Source organism: Rhinopithecus bieti, unplaced genomic scaffold (genome assembly GCF_001698545.2).
Source record: "Rhinopithecus bieti isolate Rb0 unplaced genomic scaffold, ASM169854v2 scaffold_13342, whole genome shotgun sequence".
Lineage (NCBI taxonomy): Eukaryota > Metazoa > Chordata > Mammalia > Primates > Cercopithecidae > Rhinopithecus > Rhinopithecus bieti.
In genome coordinates, this window is record NW_016807690.1 from 100,894 (window position 1) to 127,190 (window position 26,297).

Consider the following 26,297-nt stretch of genomic DNA (forward strand, 5'->3'; position numbering starts at 1 on the left):
AAAAAAAAAAAAAAAAAAAAAAAAATTGCAGTTCTGCCCACCACGGGGATCCCACAATTGATACATAGTTCCTTACTGGCCCATTTGCTGTGTATTTTCCTAATAAACTGAAGGCAGTGGTTTGCTATTGTCTTATTAAACAGCCTTGGCCAGTGTCTGCTGGTTTTCTTTTTTTTTTTTCTTGGTAGTGGCCATGGCAGAGACCCTGGAACCTTACTCATCCAAGGCAGAGATGTCAGCAGTTCATGTTCTGACAGTCAGAAACCTTAGGTTAAAAGCTGATGACTTGGGAAGACCTTTTGGTGCGGTTCACCTCAAATTTGCCAAGAGTAGTTACATTGCTAGGTGGACTCAGGTGGAAACTTTTTTCAGTAGGTTGTTACATGTTACTCATGAGTGCTACAGATGATTATATAATGTACAATGTAGTGCATATGCCCTGTGCTCACAGTCGGAAGGTCAGGCTTTGCTACATATCAGTGGGTGACCTTTGATTGGCTGCTTAACCTCTCTGAACCCCAGCTTCTTCATCTCCAAAACAAGCCTATTGATACATCATCCTACAGCCTTTTCAGAGCAGCTAGGAAAATTAAAATCAGAAAGGTGATGCATGTGGAAGTGCTTTGTAAACCAGAAGTGTAGGTTGGACCTTCACTAATTGTGAAAATGCTACCATCTCCAATGTTAACCCTGATTTGAACTGTTCCGACTAAAGTGGATGTGATGGCTTTCCTTTACTGGCTGCCCTTGTCTGTTTCTAGCAGGACCTGTGTGTTCTGCACTTGTAGGCTTGCGTGTGGAGTCCTTCCCGCCTCCTGCCTGTTCATCTAGGGCACAGGTTTCAACCCTTTGCTGGTTTTTTGTAGTCCTGTTCTTCTGGATGCAGGCCAGGCCTCATGGCGTGCACATGCGCCCCGTGCGCCTTGGTGGGAGAGTCCATTGTCCTTCCTGTAGTCCTGGGGGTGGTTCTTAGGACCCCTGTGGACCCCTGCTGCCTTTTGGATAGTGGTCACTCTGGCTTCCTTCCCTTCTGCTGTCTGGCGGGGGCCCGAGAGGTCAGTCCTCCAGTGACCTGTCATTTTGTCTTCCAGGCTCAGCTGTCTCCTTCCTCTCTTATTTGAGTCACTGTGGGGGAGGGGTCAGCCAGTTCTTTCTCTCTGGCCCAAGGACAGCTGACCCCCGACCCTAAACTCCCCCATTGCCCAGCTGTTGATAGCCAGAGCTCTGATTTGACATTGTCTCTTGACTAACAGATCTTTTGGGGTCCATCCACTCCTTCCTCCTCTCTGATCTCTGATTGGGGTGGGGGTGCTGGGTGGAGTTACCCGGGTATGGGCAGATCCCCAGATTCCGTCTAGACCCATTCTCGAAAACTGGGGATCCCATCCCCCATCCGTGGCCTTCTTGCCCAGATCTTTGGGCTGGCTGCCAACTCCGGGGCCAGAGTAGAGTAGGGAGCCTGGGGTTCAGGGACTAAGGACAGAGGCCCAAAGGGAGACAGAGGCAGTTATAAAGACTGTGTTTTGGGGACCTTGAACTAGCTCTGGTCAGGGACTGGGAAAGGACACCCCCAAACCGAATGAAAATCGTGTGCTAAGCACTAAGCCTCAGGCGTGGACTGGGCAGAGCAGAGGGAGGTCCTCGGCAGTTTCCTGGGTCTGGAAAGGATGGGCCTTTATCGCAAGACGTTGCTTTCCCTGATCTGCATCTGGGTTTGTGCAACTGACCGAGTCACACAGAATCCCGGCTGCGTGGAGTTTGACAGCAGCTGGCCTCACAACACTAACACCAAAGGCCGGTTTTCTTGAAGGAAACACCTTCCATGCAGAGGAGATTGTACATTGTAGGGCCAGAGTATGATGAATGGGCAAGGACTCAGGACTCTGGCCAGTAGTGGGCACAGAGTGGCTGAGGACCAGAGGTAGGAGACGCGGATTCCCCAGCCCAAGCTGTTGCTCTCACCTGCCCCTCACATCCCACACTTCTCTCCTTTTCCCCTAGTCCTGGATGTTCCGTCCTAGAGCTAATGAAACACCTGTGGCCAGGGTCTTGGAGGCCCACAGTGGGTGGAGGGTGGGGGTCCCGAGAGATGGCAGCCAACCCTCAGGCTGTGCAGTTATTTGATGGGAAAAGCTGGTTGTGAAAGAGCTGGCAGTGGTTCTGCAGTGTGTGGGGAGCGTATGTGTGTGTGAAAGGGGAAGGGAGAGCGGGAGAACACAGAGGGGCTGTAGGAAGTGTGGCGAAGTGGCGGTCTTGCTTTATGGGGCTCTAGGGTAAGATGGTGGCAAGGCAGAGAGGAGCCCTCCTTCCTTCCCTGCTCAGCCTGAAATGGCTTCTGGAAGAGGGAGGGCCGCAAGGACAGGGTATCCCTCTGCAGCAGGTCCTGGTCAGTGCAGGCATGGGTGGGTTGGGTGGGGGATCTTCCTGACTACAGCTCCTAGCATTCCCGTTCCTGGAGTTCCCAAAACTGGGGAAGCAGAACTGAGCCATAGCTTCCCTGGTTGCAGCTCTGCTGATAGAGCACCCAGGTCTGCAGGCGAGGAAATTGGAGATGACCTGGGATCGCACTCTGGCACTGGGAGATTCTTGACATGTGGTGTCATGCTCGGTGGATGATTCCAGTTAGTTTAGCAGAGCCAATGGCATTGAGTTTACACCTGGCACCGGGGAGGGGGAGGTGCTCACCCTCCCTCTCCAGGCACCCACATCCCTTCTTTCTTCACTAGAAGCCCGCCCTGAGATGCTGCACCTTGCTATTTCTGCTGCACACAATAGCCAGCCCTAGGCCTCCCGACGCCAAGGCCAGAGTCCCAGTGTTGACTATAACCCATTGTGCTGTCCTAGCCCCTGCCCTGGTTTTACCTACAGGTGTTCCCTCAGATTCCATCCCCAAGTGAGAGAGAGACAGTGGTGGCCCAGAGAAGTTCCGTGATTTGGCCCTTGATCTAGAGTGGGAGATTCGCCTTGATGGGTGCTGGGAAGGAAGAATGGAAACCGTCTGTCCATCTGCAAGCCTCTGAGCTGCCCCTGAAGCTGAGAGGTCATGGGACTGAGGGGAAGTTGTTAGCATGCCCTGTGGGGACAGGCAGCCAGGCAGCGTGGTGCTTGCCATCTCTCTTCTCTGCGGATGTAAGATGAACGGGTAGCAGGCTCCTCATCGCCCTCCAACCAGCCCCCTCCCCAGCTCCTCCCAGCAGGCCTTGCCGTTTCATGGGCCTTCCCTTGTCATGGCAGTCCTGCCCCACAAGGACAGGGTATGCTGGTCCTATTCTGGGGGTGGCAGGTGAGGTGTGTGCCCAGTGATGTCCCTGGCCTGAGAAAACTCTGGTTCTGGTCCTTTGAACTTCCACCTGACTGCAGGTTGGAGAAGAAGAGACCTGGTGAAAGCCTGACCTGGTCTTCCCTTTCTTCTTCAGCCTCAGAGTGCGTATCTCTTTCCCCCATTGGTGAACAGGAGCAAAGCCATCACCCCTGCACCCCAGGACCTTGGCCACCATAGCCAAAATGATAAGTGCTAAACTTACTGGGCAGGGCTGTGTATTCCATGCTTTTAAACTTATTTAGCTCTGAACTCTTTCTTCAGTAAAATCCTACCAAGAAGTACAGATATGAAGCTGATGAAATGCAGCACTTCTCAGGGCCCGTGCAGGTGACGGAGCCCAGTGGGACCCCCCAGGGGCTCACAGGGCGTCCTTGGGAGGATAAGCCATTTGTGCTTGCTGGTGCCGGGGCTAGAGCTGGGACCCAAGTCCTTTGATTCCTAAGCCAGAGTGCCACCTTTGGGGCTTTTCTCCCACTTCTGACATGAAAGGCTGCCCTATCCTCCTGAGTGGTATATGGGAGGTGACCTCGAGGAGCTGGTCAGCTTCCAGTAAGTTACAAAGAGCTCTGGATCCGGAGTCCCAAAAATCTCATCCAGACCCCAGGCCCAACACTCGCAGTGAGTGACATGAGCCAGATCACTTCATCTCCCAATACTTCATTGATTCACCCGTAGAAGGAGATGTTTGGAACAGATGAATTGTAGCTCCTTTTTATTTATACCTCACCATCACCACTGCCGTCATGAACAAGCATGCAGCCCACACCGGAGCTGCCCCTGGCGCCTGTGGTCCAGCTGGGATTCCCCTAAGGCGTGTCCCTTGCCTCCAACCACTCTGCCGGGAGGGAGGTGGGAATGTCGGGTGTTCCTGGCTATGTGGGCATCGCTCCTGGCTCGGGTGAACCACGTCTGAATGAACTGTGGAATGTGCTGGGTTAGCGTTGCCAACTTCTCTCGCCCATTGGCTGAGTGTTCTTGGGGTTCTTTTCATTCCCCCGCGGGGCTGCACTTTCTCCCAGTTCTGCAAAGCAGCAGGAGACTTTGGGGACTCGATGATGTCATTTCTGGGACACATACACAACTGGATAGTGACAGATTCTCCAGGAAGCACAGAGCCCTCATTCTTCCTGGCCTGCTTGGCCTGCTCCCTGCAGCTGCCTGCAATCCAGGGATGCTGGGCGCCTTTCTCCTCACCCCCTCCAGACACTGGAGAGCATCTCCAGTCGGAACTCCCCACCACAGTCCTGCAGGAAGTCCCAGGAGTGAGAGCAGAGGAGGAGCAGGTTGCGGAGGATGCTGGCTGACATTCATTGCTTACCTTGAACCAGGCACTGTGCTTTTACAAGGATAATTTTAAGTTAATCCTCAGAACAACACTACGACGTGGGTATTGCCATTCTCATTATTTGCAGATCAGAAAATGAAGACTCAGAGAAGTCAGGTAACTTGCCCAACTTCACACACTTGGTAGGTGGTAGATGGAGATTCAACCTCAGTCTGATTCCAGAGCTAATACTCTGAACCAGTGAGCTGTGTTCTCCAGAGGTCTGCTTTGGTTGGAGGGGAGCTGGAGGCCTAGGCCCTGGGACGGCCTCTGTTCCCCATGGCAAAGTGTGTGGCTGCTCCTGCTCTCTTTAGATCCCCAGATGCAGCAACCTGGAGAAAGGCCCTCCTCGGTCTGGTGGGGACTGGGGCAGGAGTGAAGGCTGTCCAAGCTCCATGCACTTCACCTTCTAGCTGGGAGCTTTTTGAGTCTACTCTCCAAATCCTTCCCATCTCCCTGGAGAGTCTTCTGAGAAGTGTCTCAAATGGTCCTCTTCACTCTAGAGCCTCCTTTCTTTTTTCTTTTCTTTTCTTTTTTTTTTTTTTAATTTGAGACAGAGTCTTGCTCTCGTCACCCAGGCTGGAGTGCTTGGCACAATCTCTGCTCACTGCAACCTCCACCTCCTGGGTTCAAGTGATTCTCCTGCCTCAGCCTCCAGAGTAGCTGGGAGTACAGGCGCGTACCACCATGCCTGACTAATTTTTGTGTTTTTAGTGGAGATGGGGTTTCACCATGTTGGCCAGGCTGGTGTCAAACTCCTGACCTCAGGTGATCTGCCCGCCTCGGCCTCCCAAAGTGCTGGGATTACAGATGTGAGCCACTGTGTCTGGCCTTCAAGAGCCTCCTTTCTTTGAGAAGTTTCTTTAGAAGTTATCCCTGTAGTAGTACAGACATAGCCATTATAGCACACCATCCTCTACTATCTAATGCATTGATGCCCAACCTTAAAAAGTCTTAATGTTGTGCATTTTGGGGGGAGTCCTCCATGCTGCCTGAAACAGGGAGGAGCACATTGTAATGAGTCAATGAAAATGGATCGCTGATCAGTTCATTGCCTCTCTCTGCTGCAGGAGGAGGGATCTCAGGAAGTTGCCAGCATCTCATCTCTCCAGGTGGGCAATTAAGGATGGAGATGGTACACCCTTACCCGAGTGTGCCTTCTGCACCAGCGTATAGCTTGTTGACATTTTGATCAAGAGACTTAAGAGACTGCTGAGAAATTTTTACCTGGTTTTTATTTGTTAAAATAATATTATGCGAAAAATTTACAAACTCATCTGTGTTTCTCCCACCTAACAGAACAGCTTTGATTTTCTGCGCATCCTTCCGGTACATCCATAGGCATGTATGTATGTAGGTACCCATGGTTGTAATGTTCATCATCGCATGCATGCATGCAATTTGGATTTCTGCTTCCTTCTTCTGAGTGGATATTGCGACCATTTCTCCATCCTGTCATAGCGACAAAGCTGATGGTTTCCAGGAATGGCTGCATTGGGTAGGTGGAGCTTTCCACAGTTGAGGGTGGGGGTTGGCTAGTTTACAGCTAGGAAGCTAGTGCACAGATGAAATGATGTTTCATTTTTCTGTTTTTCTCTCTGTTCGGTATCCTCTCCCAGTAGAGAGGGGGATGTCCTTGAGAGTGGTCCTGGAGCAGCCCTGGGGCTGGTGCCACGAGAAAGTAGCCCTGCACTGTGGAGAGGGCTGCTTTGTGACTTTGCCGGCTGGTAGTAGCCGCGATACATTCTATTGTCTCCTCATTGTTCTTCTCCTTGGGAGTCATTCCCATTCCAGATCCTCAAAGAGCAAAGTAGAGCTGTAAGGCACCTGGGACATTATCCTGCCTACGATCTTTAAACTCTTTTTGACCTAAGCCATGAAGGAAGAAATACATTTTATAACACAACTCAGGATACTTGTACAAGTGTATCAGACTGATACAAAAGTTTCTCCAAACAATATTTACTCTTCAGTACATGCAGTGAGTCTGATACTTTCTATCCTACTCTATTTGGTTAAAGGAGAACAACAACAAAAATTGCTGGTCACGACCCGCAGATGCATTTCACGACCCATTAATGAGTTGCAGCTAGAAGTTAGAAAAACACTTGTCTCACCCAACCAGTTATTAGACAAATGGGAAAGCAAGCCCTTGGGAAGAGAAGTGCCTTGCCCACAGTCCCACGTCTGGACCTAGCTGGAGGGCTGATGTTGCCTCAGTATTTGACTAACCTGGAGGAGAGGTGGGGCGTGCTCAGGGATCCAGAGGAAGGTGCTCCTCTCCTGGGTAGCAGGCAACAGAGGGCAGCACAGCCGCCATCCTGGTCTCCGGCAGCTCTTCTCCTCTGGCTGTGGGAACACACTGCTCCTTTGGTGCCACTCTGAGCTGCTGAGAGGCAGCCAAGTTCAAGCACAAAATGCTCCCCTATTATGTGGGACGGGACAATGTCCCCAGGAGGACTCCCCTGAAAACTTTCTTAGTAAAACAAAAAGGGAGGTAGAGTCTCCCTGTGCCACTGGTACACCTGTTCTCCCATGCCTGCTAGCTTCCAGAAGTTCATTTGTATGTCAGTAATAAGGGTTGGTTTTGCTAGCAGTGGGACAGCAGAGACAGGCATGTGTGAGGTGTGCTTCCCGGTCTGAGGCCTGTGGCAGAGAGAAGGGAGGGCCGGGGATACTTTCCTGCCCCTTCCCTGGCAGATGCTCCCACCCGGGCCTTTGTGGGCCCAGGGCCATGGGCCGGCTGCCCCGCTTGTGTTATGAATGTCACAGGGGGGAGCTAACGAGGTTATTGGGCAGAGAAGCACTCTCCTGTGACCCATGTGGAAGAGACCTACAGCAGAGCAAGAGGCAGGGAGGCCGGCTTTGTCACACTGTCCATGGCGACAGAGAAGGCATAGGAGGGGCGGGTGGACAGCAGGCGTGGGCATAGCACCATTATATACGTCCCTCAAGAGGTGGAGATGGTGAGAGGGCAATGGGAAAAAAAGCCAAGGAGACAGGCAGATGGCCAGGTTTGCTCTGCGTTCATGATGGGAGGGGAGGGCTGTGCTTGGCTCAGGGATCCACAGTGTCTCACTTGATGCTGGGGCAGTGGGCCCACCATTAAAACAGCTGCTGTAGAAAATGTGTTTGTAATAGAGCGTGATAGGAAGAAGGGGAGATACAAGAGGGGCTGGTTTTGTAGGTTTAACCTGATTATTTTTGCTGTACGTTGAAGGGTGACCCACGGTTCCCTGTATGCTCTGTCTCCTGCCCCCACGTGCCCCTTCCCTGTCTACACCCAGTAAGTTCACTAGAGCAATGCTAAAACTGGAAAGAGTACGCTTTGGAAGACTTACTGCACTCCAGGACCGTCACTAGGGTGATGACTGAAACTATACCCACTCTAACGTCATGTCAACATGAGCAGGGGCAACTTAAAAACTCTCAGAAGTCTCAGGGGTCTCAGCCATACCATTAGGGTGACGTTCTTGTGCACTTTCTGTGGCTGATGGGTGAATTAAACAGGACGTAACGTGTAGCGTATTGCATATGGTGGTCATTGGTAGCTGTCGGCAGCAGTAACAGGAGGAAGTTGGCTGTCTTTATTTCCCCTTGATGGACCAAGCAGCTGCTGGATCATGGCCACCCAGCCCCTGGGGTCTGGTCTTTCAAGAGGAGCCCTCCAGCACACGGGAGCATCCTCTGTATTTGCTGTCAGAAATGGCAGTGGATGGGGTTCAAGCCTCTCTGGTTTATTATCCTCATTCTGCACTTCTCTGTAGCAAGTCACATTTTTTTCTCTTAGTAATAAAGTAGGGACTTCAGGCCCATGAGTCATAACATCGAAACCAAGTCACCCATCTGATTCAGATGCAATGATTAATCTTTGGTGCTTTGTTAGAGCCCTATGTTGGTGTTAGAATCCTCTGCCCTAATGTTCTGAGGGTTCTTGCTGTTGGGCCAGAGGTTGGGAACTGGGTAGAACTCAGCCCCGACTCGCCCACTTGCTGCATTGCTGCTTCTCTCATTTCCTTTTTTAAATCAAATCTTTTTTTTGGTGGGGGTGGGGGGGGTCATATTAATCCTTGATGCCTGTCCAGAGACTATAGCAAGATCCCATCTGAGTTAGCATTCTGCATAGATTTTGCCTGTTTCTCCCACCACCTTGTGCTTTCCCTCCTTCTCACATCTGGAGCCCCCGGTCTGTCCTACTTGCATGGCCCATGGGGTACCTTATCTGCACTGGTCTCAGGCATTCTCTGCTCTGTTCCCTCCGTCACCTCTAGAGACCATGACTCGCTCACCTTGCTGCCCCCACCAGGGTCAAGAATGTTACCTCGGACATGCTTAATATGACTGGCATTTGGGGACTGGGGACCTTGAATCCTCTGTGCATTCATTGTGTGCACTTAGATAAGCTGCCTTCCTTCCCTGCCTCAGTCTCCTCTGTTTAAATCTGGAACAGCCATGGTGATGGTAAATAAACACAGGCTTCTTGTGAAAGAACTCGAGGGAGGACATGCCTGTAGGGCACGGAGTCACTCGTGCCGCCGACCTGCTGCCATCCTGTTTCTGAGTCTCTGCAGTCTCGGGGAGCTCCAGGATCCAAATGCGTTCTATGCCCTGACCTTCTGCCTCTCATTCCTTGCAGACTTTAAGTTTGCCATGTACCCACCATCGATGATCGCAACTGGAAGTGTGGGAGCAGCCATCTGCGGGCTCCAGCAGGATGAGGAAGTGAGCTCGCTCACTTGTGATGCCCTGACCGAGCTGCTGGCTAAGATCACCAACACAGACGTGGTAGGTGGCCACCACCTTCTTGGCTAAGTCCAGATGTCTCTTCTCAGCTCAGGGAAAGAGACGACGGATTTGATTATGTTGTGTCAGAGGTATTTTTTTGGTTCGTTTTCTAAGATCGACATCAAGGGAGTACAAAGTTCAGCAGGTGACACGCCCTCTTAAGGTTCTGAAAAGCTGTGCACCACAAAATACAGAAGAAAACTCAGCAAGCAGATGCGGGGGGCAGGGGGCGGGAGGGCTGTTTACCGATGTTCCTCTATGGCGTGGGCTTCCCAGTGGGTCTGAATTGTTGCTTCATTGCCATATTTGTACACGCTGCCGGGCTGCCTCTGCCCAGCAGTGAAGAGCTGCCGTGTCTGCTCACACACGCTGAGGCTGTAAGGCGCACAGAGGAGGAAGGAGAGCCAGGACTCAGCTGCAGTGGACGGAGCAGACACACAAGAGGTGCCCCACTGTGAGAACGGTGTCCGTCCCTGGCAAACCTCTCGACCCCTCCCCGCTCTCTCTTCCCTTTTGTTCAATGCAGTAATGGATTACAAAGTGCTTTCAAAAAACAAAGTGCCATAGAAACTCGAGAAACTATTATTAGCTATGGAGCTTCCCCATTCTGTGTGCTCTGTGGACGGCTCAGAGGCTGTTACTTCCTGTTGCCAGAATTTGGAGTTCCTGAGAAGAAAGGTTTTGAGAGAGACCAGGGTCAAGTGAGACTCCGAATTGAATTGGTAGGAAGCTGCAGTCCTAGGGTGGTGGAGCCAGGACGGTGCTGAGAGGTCAGAGAGGCGGTTCCTTATTTTCCACGGGCGGGGCAGGGGTTGAAGTAACCAGCCAGGAGGGGCTGGGCAGTGGCTGAGCTGGGACTAGAACCCCCAAGCTCCGACTGCCCCCTGGAAACTTTCCACTCCACCCTTGCTGCCGCTCCTGGGATCTTTTGGTTTGAAAAAAACCCGTGGGTTTAAAGTCAACCCGAGAGAGGGCTGTTGGCCCTGAGCCCTCATGCATCACCATGGAGAGGCTGAAGAATGCTGGCCACTTCACGATGACACCCTCTGGATGGTCCAGGGGGATTCAGATGCCCTCTGCGGGCTTTTATTGAGTTAAGGGATCATGAGATTTACAGGCCTATGGCTGAGGCCTGCACAAGGGATACTGAACAGATTAAACTTCAGAGAGCCCATGGCTGCAGCTCGCTGGCTTCCTTTCCCGCCCACCTGGATTTTTCCTGGCGTTTGTTCCCAGCTCAGAGAAATGGCGCGGGGAGATGCTGACCGAGCAAATCTGGGGTCCTCCTCCGAGATAGTTCTTAGATATGGTTTTAAAATGCGGGCTCCAAGCATACGCTTTTTAAACGAGGACTCCAAAACACAGACTGAAAAGCTCCCTCCAGTGCAGCACGAAGAATGGTTTTCTAATCCTCCAGAGAAAAGTCGTGGACAGGACTTAACATTTATAGAAATGGTACACTTTCCTCCTTTTCTGAATGTCTCCAATTAAGGCTGCCTTACAAATAGGACTCTCAGCCAATTTAAGACAAGCCCTTCCTCAATGCCTGGAGACAAAAATGTCAGTGACAGGAGTTTGAGCGGCCACCCCCCTCCTCCTGCCCCCAGGCATTGTAACCTCCCCCCACCGTGTTGATAGACCTGCTCTGATGGGCTGACCTCCCTACCGGCTCCAGCCTTTTCCCACCTGCCTCTGTCCCCCCTTACTGATCTCACATGGACAGTGGTGTCAATTTCACTCCTGGGAGTTGCTGCTAAGTCTCTTGGCTTTTCAAGACTGCAGGCAGGTCAGTCTGTCATCTCATCTGGAGAAACTGTTTGCCTTTTTCTGATGCTACGTAGCCAGTCCATTTAAGGCAGCTGACCAACTCTGTTAAATGGACATGAAGTGGATACAAAGCTGGTTTAGGGGTGTCCTCCTATAAATCCCAACTGTTGGTCGAGTTGATATCTCATTTCTATAATGGGCACACACCGTGTTTCTTAACTGGGGCTGCCTGTGTATGCCTCATTCACACCAGTGGGCCTGGGTTGAACATTTTCATACTTAAAAACCAAGAGTGAACGTAGTGAAATGTAAAATTCATAACACTTTTTCAAACAAAAATCTGAGACCTCAGGAAGTTCCAGGCTTACCTCTGGCACCCCAGATGCTTGTTCGCTCTCCCTGAAAATGTTTTTAGTGGAAACGTTCAAGCAGCTCTGGGCTAGGCTGTGTGTGTGTGTGTGTGTGCGCACGTATGCAACTTCCCAAATGCTAAATCTCCTCCCATCCATCAGCCTGTGTTCTCTGCAAAGCTAATGCTCAGAGGGAAGAACAATAAAAGGACTAGAATTTAGATCACATTAGCATTTGGAGGGAGGTGAGTTTTGCATCCTGAGCTCTGTTTACCATTTCATGAGTCAAGAAGTGGTGTATTTCCTTCATTCATTTCTGGAAGTCTTTACGGAAGGCCTAGTTGTTACTAGAAGTTGGGGTGGATGGGTGGCATGTGGGAAGCAGAGGATGAGATTCCTGCATTCAAGGAACTTAGCAGTTGTATGATGAATCAAGAGTAAAGCATGCAAAACCCTGGCAAATGAAGAATGTAAATGAAGGTGTGCTAAGTAATGTGTTATGAACGCCAAATGCAGTAGGAAATCAGCCCAGAAGAAGGCGCTCGCGAGGCCTAATGTAGAATGCCGGCCTCCCAGCAGAGAAAACTTAGTGACAGAAACTGTTCTTAGAGTAGAGAAACAAAATGTACGGACACGCAATTATTCAACTGTAAAAAGAAATGAAAGTCCAATCCATGTTATAACATGGGCAAACCTTGAAAATACTATGTTAAGTGAAATGAGTCAGATACAAAAAGACAAATACTGTATGATTCCACTTATATGAGGTACCTGGAATCGTCAAATTCGTAGAGACAGAAAGTAGAATAGAGGTTCCCAGGAGTCTGGGGAGAGGAGAGGATGGGGAGTTAGTGGTTAATGGGTATGGAGTTTCAGTTTGGGATGATGAAAACAATTCTGCAGATGGACAGTTCTGATGGCTGCACGAGAGTATGAATGTACTTAATGCCACTGTACATTTCAAAGTGACTGAAAAGGGAAATTTGACATTACGTGTATTTACAACAGTAAAATGTGTGTATTTATGTATATACGTACATACATAAACGGATATATATATATATGTATGTACACATGTCTGAAACATCCTCGGGCCATGCTGTGAAATGCCCATAGGTTGATGTTGAGCTCTTCCCTGGAAAAGTGAAATACACAAGACCACATTTTGCTCCCTGGCCCTAGGGCATTGACAAACAGGAATCGGGAGGAGCTGACAGTTTCCACCAGAACCCCTGAGTTATATGTCAGCTCCTACACACCTTGCTGTTTATGATCTCTTCAAACTTGCAGTGCTCTCTGCCACTTTGGGGGTTAGGTCGTGGGTTGTCGGGGATCGAGCTGTTGAAAGAGGGTCCCCCTGATTCTTGTGAGATGGCCAGGCAAGTCTGTGGCTCACTGGCCAGCAGCAGATAGCTTTGATATGAGGGACCCATGCGGCTCTGAGAAAGTCGGCCTTTGTTGCTGCGTCTGGTTGCCAAAATAAACCAGAACGCTTCATTCCAAAGAGAAAGCTGAGTGAGGGGCCTGACAGTTTTATAGGGAATAAAAGTCTCAGAGGGTGGTATATTTTAAATACTTTTTCCTTCCAATCATAAGAGTTGCTAAAAACAGCCAGAGAGGCAGTTTGGCTTTAGGGGAAACATCTATTGGGGGTGTCCAGTGCCTGGGTAGGTTTGAGAGGGGAGGGTGCCACTGGCCTGGGTCCCCAGTGACTGTGGCCCTGCTTCCTTGGGCTGAATCGGGGTCCTCTTCCGTCCCCTCTGCACACTACTCGGGCTGCCTGCCAGCATTGATCTCACTGCTTCCTTGTCTATAGAACCTCTTGAATAAGGCCCAGCTTTTCCTCAGCTCTTTATCCAGAGCCCCTGGCAGAATCACTGGGAGTGATGCTTAGGAGAGGAAGGGAAGAGGAAGGAAGGAGCAAAGGACAAAGGCAGGCAGATGGGTTTCCAATGTGTTTCCGACTCAATACTCTGTCCATGTCCTTTGAAAAGCTTTATCTTTTTTTTTAACTTCAATTCTGTGTCAGGGCCTTCCGAGCCTTCTGAGTTTTCCCTAACCTTATCTTAGAGTAAGTGGCTTCATTTTCACATGACACAGTTGCACAAATTCATTAACTAAAACATGGAATTGAGGCTCACAGGCCATAAAGATGTTGTGAAGTTCATTGTAAGATATTTAACAGAATAAAGACTCTAGTCATCTGTTCCTTATATTTATAAACCTTTTTTTGTCTAAGGCACATCAAAACTCCTTGTCACATTCTTAAAAAAAAAAACAAAAAACAAAAAACTTTAGATTCAGGGGATCCATGTGCAGGTTTGTTATGTGGATATATTGTGTGATGCTGAGGTTTGGGCTTCAGTTGAATCCGTCACCCAAAGAGTGCACAAAGTACCCAATAGGGAGTGTTTCAACCCTCATCCCTGTCCCTAGACACATTCTTAAATATTGCCCAGAGAAGATTCCAGGATATCCCTTCCTTAGGGTCATCCTGGCGTTTTCTGGTCCTGGTTGTCAATGAGCCGTTAAAAAGCAGGGAGGTGGAGGCACCCCGGAAGAAGTCTTCAGTTTCGACACGTGTGTGATTCATGGGCTTTAGCATTGTGTCTGCTCTGTAGCTGGAAGCACCGGTGCACTCTCTGCACAGGTCGTTTTCAAGGCTCCACTGTTACAGATTCTGTCTTCTGTGGACTCTTGAGGGCCTGTGGTCAGGAACCTTGTGAAGTGTTGCTGGAAGCTGGGGGTGGGGAGGTGGAATCGAATCGGGGGCTGATGCCTCCCTCTCCTGCCTCATTTTTCTGTGGGCCTCATTTGGTATGCCAGGAAATAAGCCAAACAGCCTGTGAAGAAAGGAAGAATGAGATAGTTTCCTAAGTTGTCTCTGCCTGAGTTGGCCGCGGGTCTGGGGCTCATTCAGCCCTTTGTCCCCCTGTTGAGTGCAGTGCGTGTGTGTGACAATGGAGTTGTGCAGTTACACTGAGGGCTAATGGTAGGAGTTCCGTCAGCCCATTCATGGAGGCAGAGGAGGGTGCAGGGCGCAGAGCTTGAGCCAGCAAGCAGAGGAAGTCAGAGGCCCTTGTAACGAGCTGAAGATCACAAACACTGCTGTCAGGGCTCCAGGCGTGGGGCGGGGCAGCCAGGAGGGAAGGGGCAAGGGAGGGGGCCTATCATCATGGAAGCTGGAGGTCTGCCCGACCTCCAGCGCAGTAGGGTACCACCTGTCCAGGCTGACAGACGAGCATTATGGCTTCCCTTTTAATCAGCTTAATTTGGGGCATCTTAACACAATGGCTGGTGCTTTGGAGGCTGCAGGAAAGCTGATGTCCTAGAGCCGCCGCATTTTACATGCGTGCAACATCTTTTGATTAGAGGCGCTTTCGTGTTTTTCCAGCCACTTGGGCTATGTCTCTCTTTCTTGGAGAGTCTCTGGTCTGTATGTCTTTACTTAGACCTTAGAAGTTGAGGTATATAGGAAAAAAGGAGTTCTGAAATTGGAGGCTTGCCCTTTCTAAAGCCAGTCTGAGCTTTTAGCTAGAGGTCACTGCGGGGCAAGCCACGTCAACTCTCCACGCTCCATTCCCTAGCTGGGAAACGAGGGCATTTGGCTACTTGATTTCCAAAGGCCCTTTAGACCTCCAAATTGTCCACGTCTGTGATTATTTATGTATGTCTTCTTATAATCCAGCCCCTTTGGAAACACTAACTCCACTCTTCTCTCAGCTTGATCCTCTAACAGAAGCAACCTGGTTGGATTTAAGGTGGAGGTCTTCCTCTCTCCAGGTGGCTGCCCCCATGCCTACCCCCACCCCCCAATCCCATGCATTCTTCTGCCCTCCTGCTTTGGGCAAGACCCAGGCGATGTGGAGTTGGCATGTCCAGTTGCACGTATCAGCATCAGTGCACAATCTCCTCTCCCTTCACTTCCCACCAGCACACAGAATTTATATGCCCTTCACAAGTCCAAAAAGGGCCCCTGCCATGCTAAACAAAGGTATTCGTATGCAAGACGTGAGCTCTGTCACATGGAAGGGAGAGGCCAAGTCCTCTCTCCACCATCAGAGAGTAGAGTGTTCAACATCATATACGCAAGACAGGCTTTTGCCCGTTTAGTTTTTCTGAGCTAGAATGAGGGATTTGTGTAGTTGAAAGTCGAGCTGATCATTGTCAAGTTTCATGGAAGTGGAACCTGAAGGAAGGTTAGGCGGAGACTGCAGAGAGGGTTAGCGTCCTGCTTTACCACAAGGTAAGTCTAGAAGAGGGTGGGGAAGGGAGTTCAGAATTCTTCAATCCATGGAGTACCTGCTTTGGTCATCCTTTTATCTTCCAGTCAGAGGGGTCATCAAGTAAGAGCTGGCCAGGCTGGGCGTGGTGGCTCATGTCTGTAATCCTAGCACTTTGGGAGGCCAAGGCGGGTGGATCACCTGAGGTCAGGAGTTCCAGACCAGCCTGACCAATATGGTGAAACCCTGTTTCTATAAAAAATACAAAAATCAGCTGGGCATGGTGGCGTGTGCCTATAATCCCAGCTACTCTGGATGCTGAGACGAGAATTGCTTGAACCTGGGAGGTGGAGGTTGCAGTGAGACGAGATCTCACCATTGCACTCCAGCCTGAGTGACAGTGAGACTCCATCTCAAAAAACAAAACAAAACAAAGCTGGCTGTAGTCAAGTCAGTGATGATTTGGATTGAAATCAAAATGCGACTGAAGAAAAGAGAGTATGCAGTTTTGTCTGTCTATGAAACCTTCCTCCGTTCTGTGTGGGACAGCCTGCGCACTCATTCTTGGCTGGAACTTACATAAAACGCTACTGTGCACGCACATGTCACCTGAAGTCCCGTGGCTCTGAAAGTCCAGTGGAAGTGACAGTCAGACATCCCAGTCCTTCCTGTAGGGTTTTCTCAGAACTGTTCCTTTAAGGTCTCAGGCTGCTAGAAGGGAAGGCTAATAGCAGAAAAAGTGGAGACACTGGGAACCCCAAAGGGAAGACGTGCATGGCCTGAAACCGAGGTCTTTAGCTTTCTGGAGCCTGGTCTCCCCATGTGGAGGGTCACGCTGGCATGGTTAATTGACCGATGGCCATAGAGTCCCAAGTTGGCCATATTGCAGTAGAAGATGCATTAAGCCAGATGACCTTGCCGGGGGCCAGAATACAGCCTGTGAGGAAGGAGAGCAAGGCAGGATTGGGCGGGAGGCGAGAGCGTTTTTGTTGAGGAGCAAAGTCTTCCACAGGAACCGCAACTTGGAAAGTAGTCACCAAGGGCTATGTCATACGAAACCCTCTTTCAAGGTACCACATTGCTACACCTAACGGGCATTTCCTTTTTAAAGTAATGGTTCAGAGCTATCGTCTACCATACCTCGTATGCACCTGCACACGCGCGTGCACGGTCCCTCAGTCAGCTGAGAATCCTGCCATCTCCTTTACATAACAAAAGCTCTTAGGCCTTATGCTTTGGGTAAGATTTGTCTTCCATGGACAGGTATTCAGTTGGAAACAAGTCTATAGTCACTGACTCTATGGTATGGAGGCACTCTGATTTAGCTCCTCTGCCTCCTGGAAAAAAAACAATTGTAAACATCCCCTTCAACAGCTTCTCAACAGTGGAGGAACATTACACATGAACTTCCTGGATTCAATGGATTCTCCTTTGCAAGAAAAAAAAACCAACAACAAAAACAAACAGAGAAAGAAGAAAATACGAATTTAGATTGTTAGGTCCAACGTTTCACTCAGTGAGTGGCTACAGGAGATGAGGGAGGACAGATGGAATGTGGGGTGGAAGCTGCTGTTCTGGATCTGAGCTCTTGCCCATGTACGGTGGAGAGAGTATCTCACACCACGATGATTCCGGCATTTAAGTGAACTCCTTCACGCGGTGCTCAGATGGAGAAAGGCCTGTCTGTGTCTATCCCAGCTTTAGAAGGAAAACTGATGGTATGAGACTTGCCATTCCTCCCTGATGTAGAACCTTCCTAAGGGACATTCCACAGTAGTTTTGACGTAGTCGCTTTTGCCTTTAACCCCACATTCATTTTGTTTCTATATTTAATATTAAATTTTTTAGATTATAAGGATTTAAGGTTTTCACACATCTACTGAAATGCAAGTGCCCCTAAAAACATTATACTTTTAGGCCGGGCTCAGTGGCTTAGGCCTGTAATCCCGGTACTTTTGGAGGCCAAGGCGGGCAGATACCTGAGGTCAGGAGTCCGAAACCAGCCTGGCTAATCTGGTAAAATTCCATCTTAACTAAAAATACAAACATTAGCTGGGCGCGGTGGCTGGTGCCTGTAATCCCAGCTACTCGGGAGGCTGAGGAAGGAGAATCACTTGAACCTGAGAGGTGGAGCTTGCAGTGAGCCGAGATCGCGCCATTGCACTCCAGCCTGGGTGACAGAGCAACACTCTGTCTCAAGAAAAAAAAAAAGAAAAAAGAAAGTAAAGGAACATTATACCTTAACTTTTCCCACCTAGCAAGTGGTAACGTATGAGGACAGCGCTGCCACATGGTCCTTGAGGGAAGAACTTGGGGAAGCACTGTACAGGGATGAGGCGGGTGAGCCCCAAGCGATTTCTCATAATTCATTCAGCTCAGCAGGTCGGACAGGGTAAGGGATGTAACCAGGAGATGCCACAGGAACGTCTGAGAGGTGTTAGCAAGTCCCGGAGGCCAGTGCCTGACTCCGTTTCAGCCTTGTTCAGGGTGGCATGGAGGCTCCTGCCCCTGGTTCACGTCTGTCATGTTCAGCACTCTCCCCAGAACCAGACACACAATCTTGACACACACTTCACCAGTCTTGACTGAACGCAATTCTATACCTCATTTCAAATAAATCTGAGGGATTCTTCCAGGTTCCAGGACCAATTTATTGTTACACATAATCATGATCATTTATCGATCTCCACTTAGCACTGCACGTATATCAATATCATCTCAGTTGCCCTTTACTCTGAGTGTTTTGTGGGGAAATGCTGAGATAAGAAAAGTTAAATAACTTGGGGGCCACCTGCAAGTATGGTAGGTGGGCAGCAAATACCACCCTTCCTCATCTCGTTGTTCCAGGTGATATTTCGTCTCTGCCTTTGGTCTCTTAGTCTGTGGTTGTTCCTAATCTTAGTTTTCATGGAAAGCTGTAGTCTGAAATGTGGAATAGACGAGATATAGGAAAGGAACATTTGAGGGATGTGGAAATTTTGTTCCTTAGTGGTTAGTTCCAGCTTTATTTCATTTATTTATGTTTGTTTTTAAAGATGGGGAACTAGCTATGTTGTCCAGGCTGGTGTCGCACTGGTTTCAACTTCCCGCCTCGGCCTCCCAGAGTGCTGGGATTACAGGCGTGAACCAATATGCCTGGCCAGCTGTATTTTAGATCTTTGGGAAATAAAGAGAATGCTTTTGGACTTGGCAAAATAGAAACCTCTGGGTGGGGAGAATTGCACAGTGAAAGAAACAAAAGGGGAGTTTGTATTAAACTATGAAAAGACACAGGGAGGTTCAATTTAACATATTTTGCTTATGTATGTGCTTCTTAAGAGAGTGCACAGAGGCACCTTTGCAGAGGAGAGAGGCTAGAAAATGCCTGTTAGAAGCAAGTCTACTGTGCGCACCCTCTTACTAACACCAGCAATGGTCCCTGTCTAGTGATACCGGTGACTTATCATTGCATCGCATATCACCTGCCTAAGGGAAGCTCCTGCCTGGAGCAGACACGCTGTCCATTTCCCCTACAATATAGACTGATAACTAAAGCAATGCTGCATATTCTTGCTTATTCCCAGATTGGATGGCTCAAGGGTCCAGAATGTTGTAGACATTTTGCATTACATCTTTATGAGAGTTAAGGAAATGGTAAAGAAGCAGAAAAAATTGGGGATTTCTTTTTTAAGTCTTTACAGTGAGGCACGGTGACTCACGCCTGTAATCCCAGCACTTTGGGAGGCCAAGGCGGGCAGATCACAAGGTCAGGAGTTCGAGACCAGCCTGGCCAATATGGTGAAACCCCGTCTGTACTAAAAATACAAAAATTAGCCAGGCATGGTGGCAGGCGCCTATAGTCCCAGCTACTTGGGAGGCTGAGGCAGGAGAATCACTTGAACCCGGGAGGCAGAGGTTGCGGTGAGCTGAGAACGCGCCACTGCACTCCAGCCTGGGGGACAGAGTGAGAACATGTATTTACAGTTTATATGAGGGTCAGTACATTGGTTTGTTGGCTTCCTTCTTATCTAGTTTTCAAGGGCTGAGTTTGCTAATGTCATAGCACCTCTAGTAGCCTTCCCCTTTTCTCTGCCACTTCCCAGCTTCCCCAGGCAGAAAGCATCTGGTTGGCCCCTTGATTACCAGGCATCCATAAGTGGACCGTCTTTTAGGCCAGTGCTTCTCAGAATACCAATCACCTGGGCTCCACTAAAATGCAGGTTCTGATGAGCTCGACCTGGGTTGACTGAGATTCTGCGGTTCCAGCGAGCTCGCAGGTAGTGCTGATGCTGCCAGCCCATGGACCCCACCTACAGTAGTGAGGTTCCTTGGCACTTGAAGAACATCCCCCCTTTACTTCACATTTATTTCAACCGGAAACTAGCATGGACTTATGCAAGCTAGATTATGCATGTTTTCTCGGTAGGATGGTCTATGTCCTGTCTCTCTTGCTAACAGCTCTGGTCTGGACCATTGTTCTAGGATTGTCTCAAAGCTTGCCAGGAGCAGATTGAGGCGGTGCTCCTCCACAGCCTGCAGCAGTACCGTCAGGACCAGCGCGACGGATCCAAGTCGGAGGATGAACTGGACCAAGCCAGCACCCCTACAGACGTACGGGATATCGACCTGTGAGGATGCCAGTTGGGCCGAAAGAGAGAGACGCGTCCATAATCTGCTCTCTCCTTCTTTCTGGTTATGTTTCTGTTATTTGTGTTTTAGGGTGAAACTTAAAAAAAAATTCTGCCCCCACCTAGATCATATTTAAAGATCTTTTAGAAGTGAGAGAAAAAAGTCCTATAAAAACGGAATAATAAAGAGCATTTGGTGCCTATTTGAAGTACAGCATAAGGGAATCCCTTGTATATGCGAACAGTTATTGTTTGATTATGTAAAAGTAATAGTAAAATGCTTACAGGAAAACCTGCAGAGTAGTTAGAGAATATGTATGCCTGCAATATGGGAACAAATTAGAGGGGACTTTTTTTTTCATGTTATGAGCTAGCACATACACCCCCTTGTAGTGTAATTTCAAGGAACTGTGTACGCCATTTATGGCATGATTAGATTGCAAAGCAATGAACTCAAGAAGGAATTGAAATAAGGAGGGACATGATGGGGAAGGAGTACAAAACAATCTCTCAACATGATTGAACCATTTGGGATGGAGAAGCACCTTTGCTCTCAGCCACCTGTTACTAAGTCAGGAGTGTGGTTGGATCTCTACATTAACGTCCTCTTGCTGTCTACAGTAGCTGCTACCTAAAAAAGATGTTTTATTTTGCCAGTTGGACACAGGTGATTGGCTCCTGGGTTTCATGTTCTGTGACATCCTGCTTCTTCTTCCAAATGCAGTTCATTGCAGACACCACCGTATTGCTGCCTAATGGGGAAATGTAGCTATGGGCCGTCACCAAAACTCACATGAAACGGAGGCAGATGGAGACCAAGGGTGGGATCCAGAATGGAATCCTTTCTGTTGTTGTATTTAAAAGGGTAATGTGGTCTTGGCATTTCTTCTTAGAAAAAAACGAATTTTTGGTGCTGATTGGCATGTCTGGTTCACAGTTTAGCATTGTCATAAACCATTCCATTCGAAAAGCACTTTGAAAAATTGTTCCCGAGCGATAGATGGGATGGTTTATGCAAGTCATGCTGAATACTCCTCCCCTCTTCTCTTTTGCCCCCTCCCTTCCTGCCCCCAGTCTGGGTTACTCTTCGCTTCTGGTATCTGACATTCTTTGGTACACAGTTCTGGTGTTCCTACCAGGACCCAAGAGACACTGCTTCCTACTGACATTCCCATCACAACATTCCTCAGAAAAGCCTGTAAACTAAAATCTGTTACCATTCTGATGGCACAGAAGGATCTTAATTCCCATCTCTATACTTCTCCTTTGGACATGGAAAGAAAAGTTATTGCTGGTGCAAAGATAGATGGCTGAACTGATATCAGGGTGTGGCATTTTGTTCCCTTTTCCGTTTTTTTTTTTTTATTGTTGTTGTTAATTTTATTGCAAAGTTGTATTCAGCGTACTTGAATTTTTCTCCTCTCCACTTCTTAGAGGCATTCAGTTAGCAAAGAGGTTGGAGCAACAACTTTTTTTTTTTTTTGCACAATTGTAATTGACAGGTAATGAAGCTATTTGTTAAAATATTTGCCTTTTAAGTGAAAAGAAAATCAGAACAGGGCTATTTGAAGAATTATTTGAGACACGGATTCTGCCTTGTTTCGTAGTATGAGGGTTGAAGAAGGAAAATGATCTAAGGGTCTCTTACTCTTTCATTTTGTTTTGTTCAGTTTGGTTTTTTTTTTTTTTTTTTTTTTTTTTTTTTTTTTTGCGCTGCTAAGAAGCTAAAATCATCCATCGTTATTCACATTGACAGTACCTAGCTGTAATGTTTCACAGAGTGTGCTGCTATTTTATAAACATTTTTATAATATATTATTTTACTGCTTAAATCCCAAGTCCTGAAGTAGATGGTTGAGACATGAGTTCTTCATACTGGAAAAGCCCTTCCGTAGTTTGTTTTTTTCTGGTAGCGTATTCATGGTGGTGGTTTTTTCCTTTTTTTTTTTTTTTTCCTCTGGTCACATTCTTCAAAGACGGAGTATTCTTTACCTCAGGTTTACTGGACAAAATCAATAACTACAAAAGACAATGATTCACGCTTTTGTTTTCATAATACCTCACAACCGCACAGTTTCTGCTTGGAGCCCATTCACGTGAGGAATACAGAAGCAGTGTGAGCAGGGCTGACTCCCTCTCAGGTGGAAGGCAGGGCGGTCCCTCTCCCAGGGACCTTTTTGGTTATGGAGGCCATCGGGCTCCCATTTAGACCCCGGTATCCTCATCATGATGGAAAAAATACATGGAACCAAGGGATCCTCCCTCCCCTTCAAGGCAGACGTTCAGTACAAACATGTATGCAGTAGACTCAGATGTCGTAATTTGCACTTAGGTACCAGGTATCAGGAAACAGACTAAAAAGAATTCCAGCCGGCTGTTTGGAGATCCTCATCTTGCAGCTTTTTCAAAAGCGGGGCTTCGTGTGCAAACGGCTCTTTCATCTTGAAGTTTTTCCTTCCGTCTTTCCCCTCCCCTGGCATGGACACCTTGAGTTTAGGATCATCTCTGTGGGTTTTCTAGGTCTGAATCTGCGAGTAGCTGAATCTGCAGCAAGCAGCAAACAGCGTTGACGGTGCTTCCTTCTCCCTCCTCTGTCTCCAACTACGCAGGCAAGCACTATGCAAGCCCAGGTCCTCTGCTAAGCGGTACTAAACGGTCAGGTTTTCAATCACACTGAATTGGCAGGGTAAGAAAAATAGGTCAGATAAGTATGGGATGATAGTTGAAGGGAGGTGAAGAGGCTGCTTTTCTACAGAGGTGAAATTCCAGATGAGTCAGTCTCCTGGGAAGTGTGTTTAGAAGGGTTCAGGGCTTTGTGAGTTAGCATGACCCTAAAATTCTAGGGGCTTTCTGGTGGGACCATGGGTGGCGAATTCGGAAATTTTGGAGAGGAAAGTGGAGCAGCCAGCAAGTTAGCTAGCCAGAGTTTTCTCAAGAGCCGGCTTAGATCAGCACACTCTCCTGGGCCCCAAGGAGTCCCACAGAATGGGGAAGGCGGAGTTCTTGGGAACCTTGGAGCCTGAAGAGAAACTGAGGTGCAAATTCATTTCACGGCGACTGACCCTTGAGCTTAAACAGAAGCAGCAAATGAAAGAACCGGACAAATAAGGAAAGGCACAGGCCTACCCGACTCTACTTACAGTCTGTAACTTTCTGCTCTGCCTGTAGTCCCGAGGCCCCTGGGGCCTTCTAGCTTCTCTCTTTCCCATCCCTGGGGCTTTGTGTGATGATGGGTGTGGGGCTGCTGATGGGAAAGTAGGGGGTTATTAGGCTTTTCTGCCTGCTCCTGCTTGAACAAAAGAAGGAATCCTGGATTCTGCCCTCTCCTTGGATCTCAGTCTCTTTGGTAGGAGTTTTGTTCCAGAGGGGCTCTCCTGCTGTGGATTTGAACTTGCTCTTTTTTTTGTTGTTGTTCTTTTCTCTTCTTTTTCTTACCTCCCACTAAAGGGGTTCCAAATTATCCTGGTCTTTTTCTACCTTGTTGTGTTTCTGTCTCGTCTTTACTTCCATCTGTTTGTTTTTTTCTCCATCAGTGGGGCCGAGTTCCCCAGCCTGCCAAATTTTGATCCTTCCCCTCTTTTGGCCAAATCCTAGGGGGAAGAAATCCTAGTATGCCAAAAATATATGCTAAGCATAATTAAACTCCGTGCGGGTCCATAACAGCCAAGAAGCCTGCAGGAGAAAGCCAAGGGCAGTTCCCTCCGCAGAACACCCCATGCGCGCTGAGAGGCGAGCTCCTTGAAGAAGGGGCCGCTCTTCCAGGAGGCTTTACTTTGAACTGCCTCGGGACCCCACTGGAGAGCACAGCATGCCTTACTACTGGGTCACCCTTGGTCTATGTGCTCTGTACTGGAGGCTCTGTTCTGCCTCTTATCAGCCAGGTCAGGGGCACACATGGCTTCAGTGACAAAGCCAGAGGAGAAGACAACCCTGACAGCATCACACTGCATCCTTTTGCTAGCAGGATGGGCAACTCTTCAGACGGAGCTGCGCTTTCCTGCTGTCTAGCACCTCTAGGGCCTCTCCAGACTGTGCCCTGGGAGCTCTGGGACTGAAAGGTTAAGAACATTAGGCAGGATCAGATGACTCTCAAAGAGGGGCAGGGGAATTTTCTCTCCATGGGCCACAGGGGACAGGGCTGGGAGAAGAAATAGACTTGCACCTTATGTCATGTAAATAATTGATTTTCTAGTTCAAGAAGATAATATGGGTAGTGTGGGAATTGGAGGTGGGAAGGGGAGGAAGTCTGAGTAAGCCAGTTGGCTTCTAAGCCAAAAGGATTCCTCTTTGTTTATCTCTGAGACAGTCCAACCTTGAGAATAGCTTTAAAAGGAAAATTAATGCTGAGACGATAAAGTCCCCTTAAGCCAGCAAACCCTCTGTAGCTATAGAATGAGTGCAGGTTTCTATTGGTGTGAACTCAGAGCAATTTACAAGAGCTGTTCATGCAGCCATCCATTTGTGCAAAATGGGGTAAGAAGATTCGAGAGGACGTTTATGACTTCCTCATACCGCATGGCTTTTGATGATTCTGGATTCTAAACAACCCAGAATGGTCATTTCAGGCACAACGATACTACATTCGTGTGTGTCTGCTTTTCAACTTGGCTGGGCTATCAGACCCTATTCTCGGCTCAGGTTTTAAGAAGCCATCAGCAAATGTGTACGTGCATGCTGTCGCTGCAGCCTGCATCCCTTCGCCTGCAGCCTACTTTGGGGAAATAAAGTGCCTTACTGACTGTAGCCATTACAGTATCCAATGTCTTTTGACAGGTGCCTGTCCTTGAAAAGCAAAGTTTCTATTTTTACTTTTAATTGGTTTAGTTCTTACTGCTGGCCAACTCTTATATCCCCAGCAAATCACCGGGCCATTGGATTTTTTCCATTATGTTCATTACCCTTATATCATGTACCTCAGATCTCTCTCTCTCCTCTCTCTCAGTTATAGTTTCTTGTCTTGGACTTTTATTTTTTCTTTTCTTTTTCTTTTTTACTTTTTTTTTTTTTTTTTTTTTTTTTTTTTTTTTTTTTTTTTTTTTTTTTTTTTGCTTTGAAACAAGTGTGATGCCATATCAAGTCCATGTTATTCTCTCACAGTGTACTCTATAAGAGGTGTGGGTGTCTATTTGGTCAGGATGTTAGAAAGTGCTAAAGTAGCATGATCAGTGTACGCGAAAAGGTGTTTAGGAAGTATGGCAAAAATGTTGCATTGGCTATGATGGTGACATGATATAGTCAGCTGCCTTTTAAGAGGTCTTATCTGTTCAGTGTTAAGTGATTTAAAAAAATAATAACCTGTTTTCTGACTAGTTTAAAGATGGATTTGAAAATGGTTTTGAATGCAATTAGGTTATGCTATTTGGACAATAAACTCACCTTGACCTAAATTATCTGGCCTTTTTTGACTTACTTATCAACCAGCAGTCGTCGGAATGGAATACACTTGTCTCATGTCAGAACTGTTTTATGCTGCTGCAACAATTGGCAGTGGCATGAAAGACACATTCGAACCTGGAATAGAATCTACACGTGCCTCTGGGTTATGGCAGCACAAGGCATTGTTGACATTGCTAGGGGACGGGGTTGCCCATGCAGCCGGCTTATAAGCTAGAAGCCTCAGCCCACCTTCAGAAGGTTGGTCCATCACAGACACTATGATTGGTCCTCAGAGGACAGCCCCTGATTGTTGCCAGCTACTCATTCTGGGCTGTGAGGAAGCATCTCCTGGCATGAGAGGTACCAGAAGCCTACAGTACCATCTCCAGATTCTAGGGAGTCTCGGGAACCCTGCCCCTGCAGCTTTCCTGGCTCCTGCCTGCTATTCTTAGTGGCTCCCACCTGATTTCTGATCCTTCCTGCACCACTCGTCTTGAGACACAGGCCACAGCTACACTTGGTGGAGTCTGGAGAAGCAGAGCC

The 26,297-nt window shown here is 48.3% G+C and overlaps 1 protein-coding gene across 1 annotated transcript in view; it reads left to right on the top strand.

Moving 5' to 3' along the window:
* The window catches only part of CCND2 (cyclin D2), a 30,275-nt gene extending 4,510 nt beyond the window's left edge, over nt 1-25,765 (top strand). The window contains exons 5-6 of the mRNA XM_017883284.1: nt 9,283-9,431; nt 20,233-25,765. Coding sequence (XP_017738773.1) covers nt 9,283-9,431; nt 20,233-20,382 — 299 coding nt within the window. The 3' untranslated portion in view covers nt 20,383-25,765. The remainder of the gene's footprint in view (nt 1-9,282; nt 9,432-20,232) is intronic.
* The last annotated feature ends 532 nt before the right edge of the window (nt 25,766-26,297 follow it).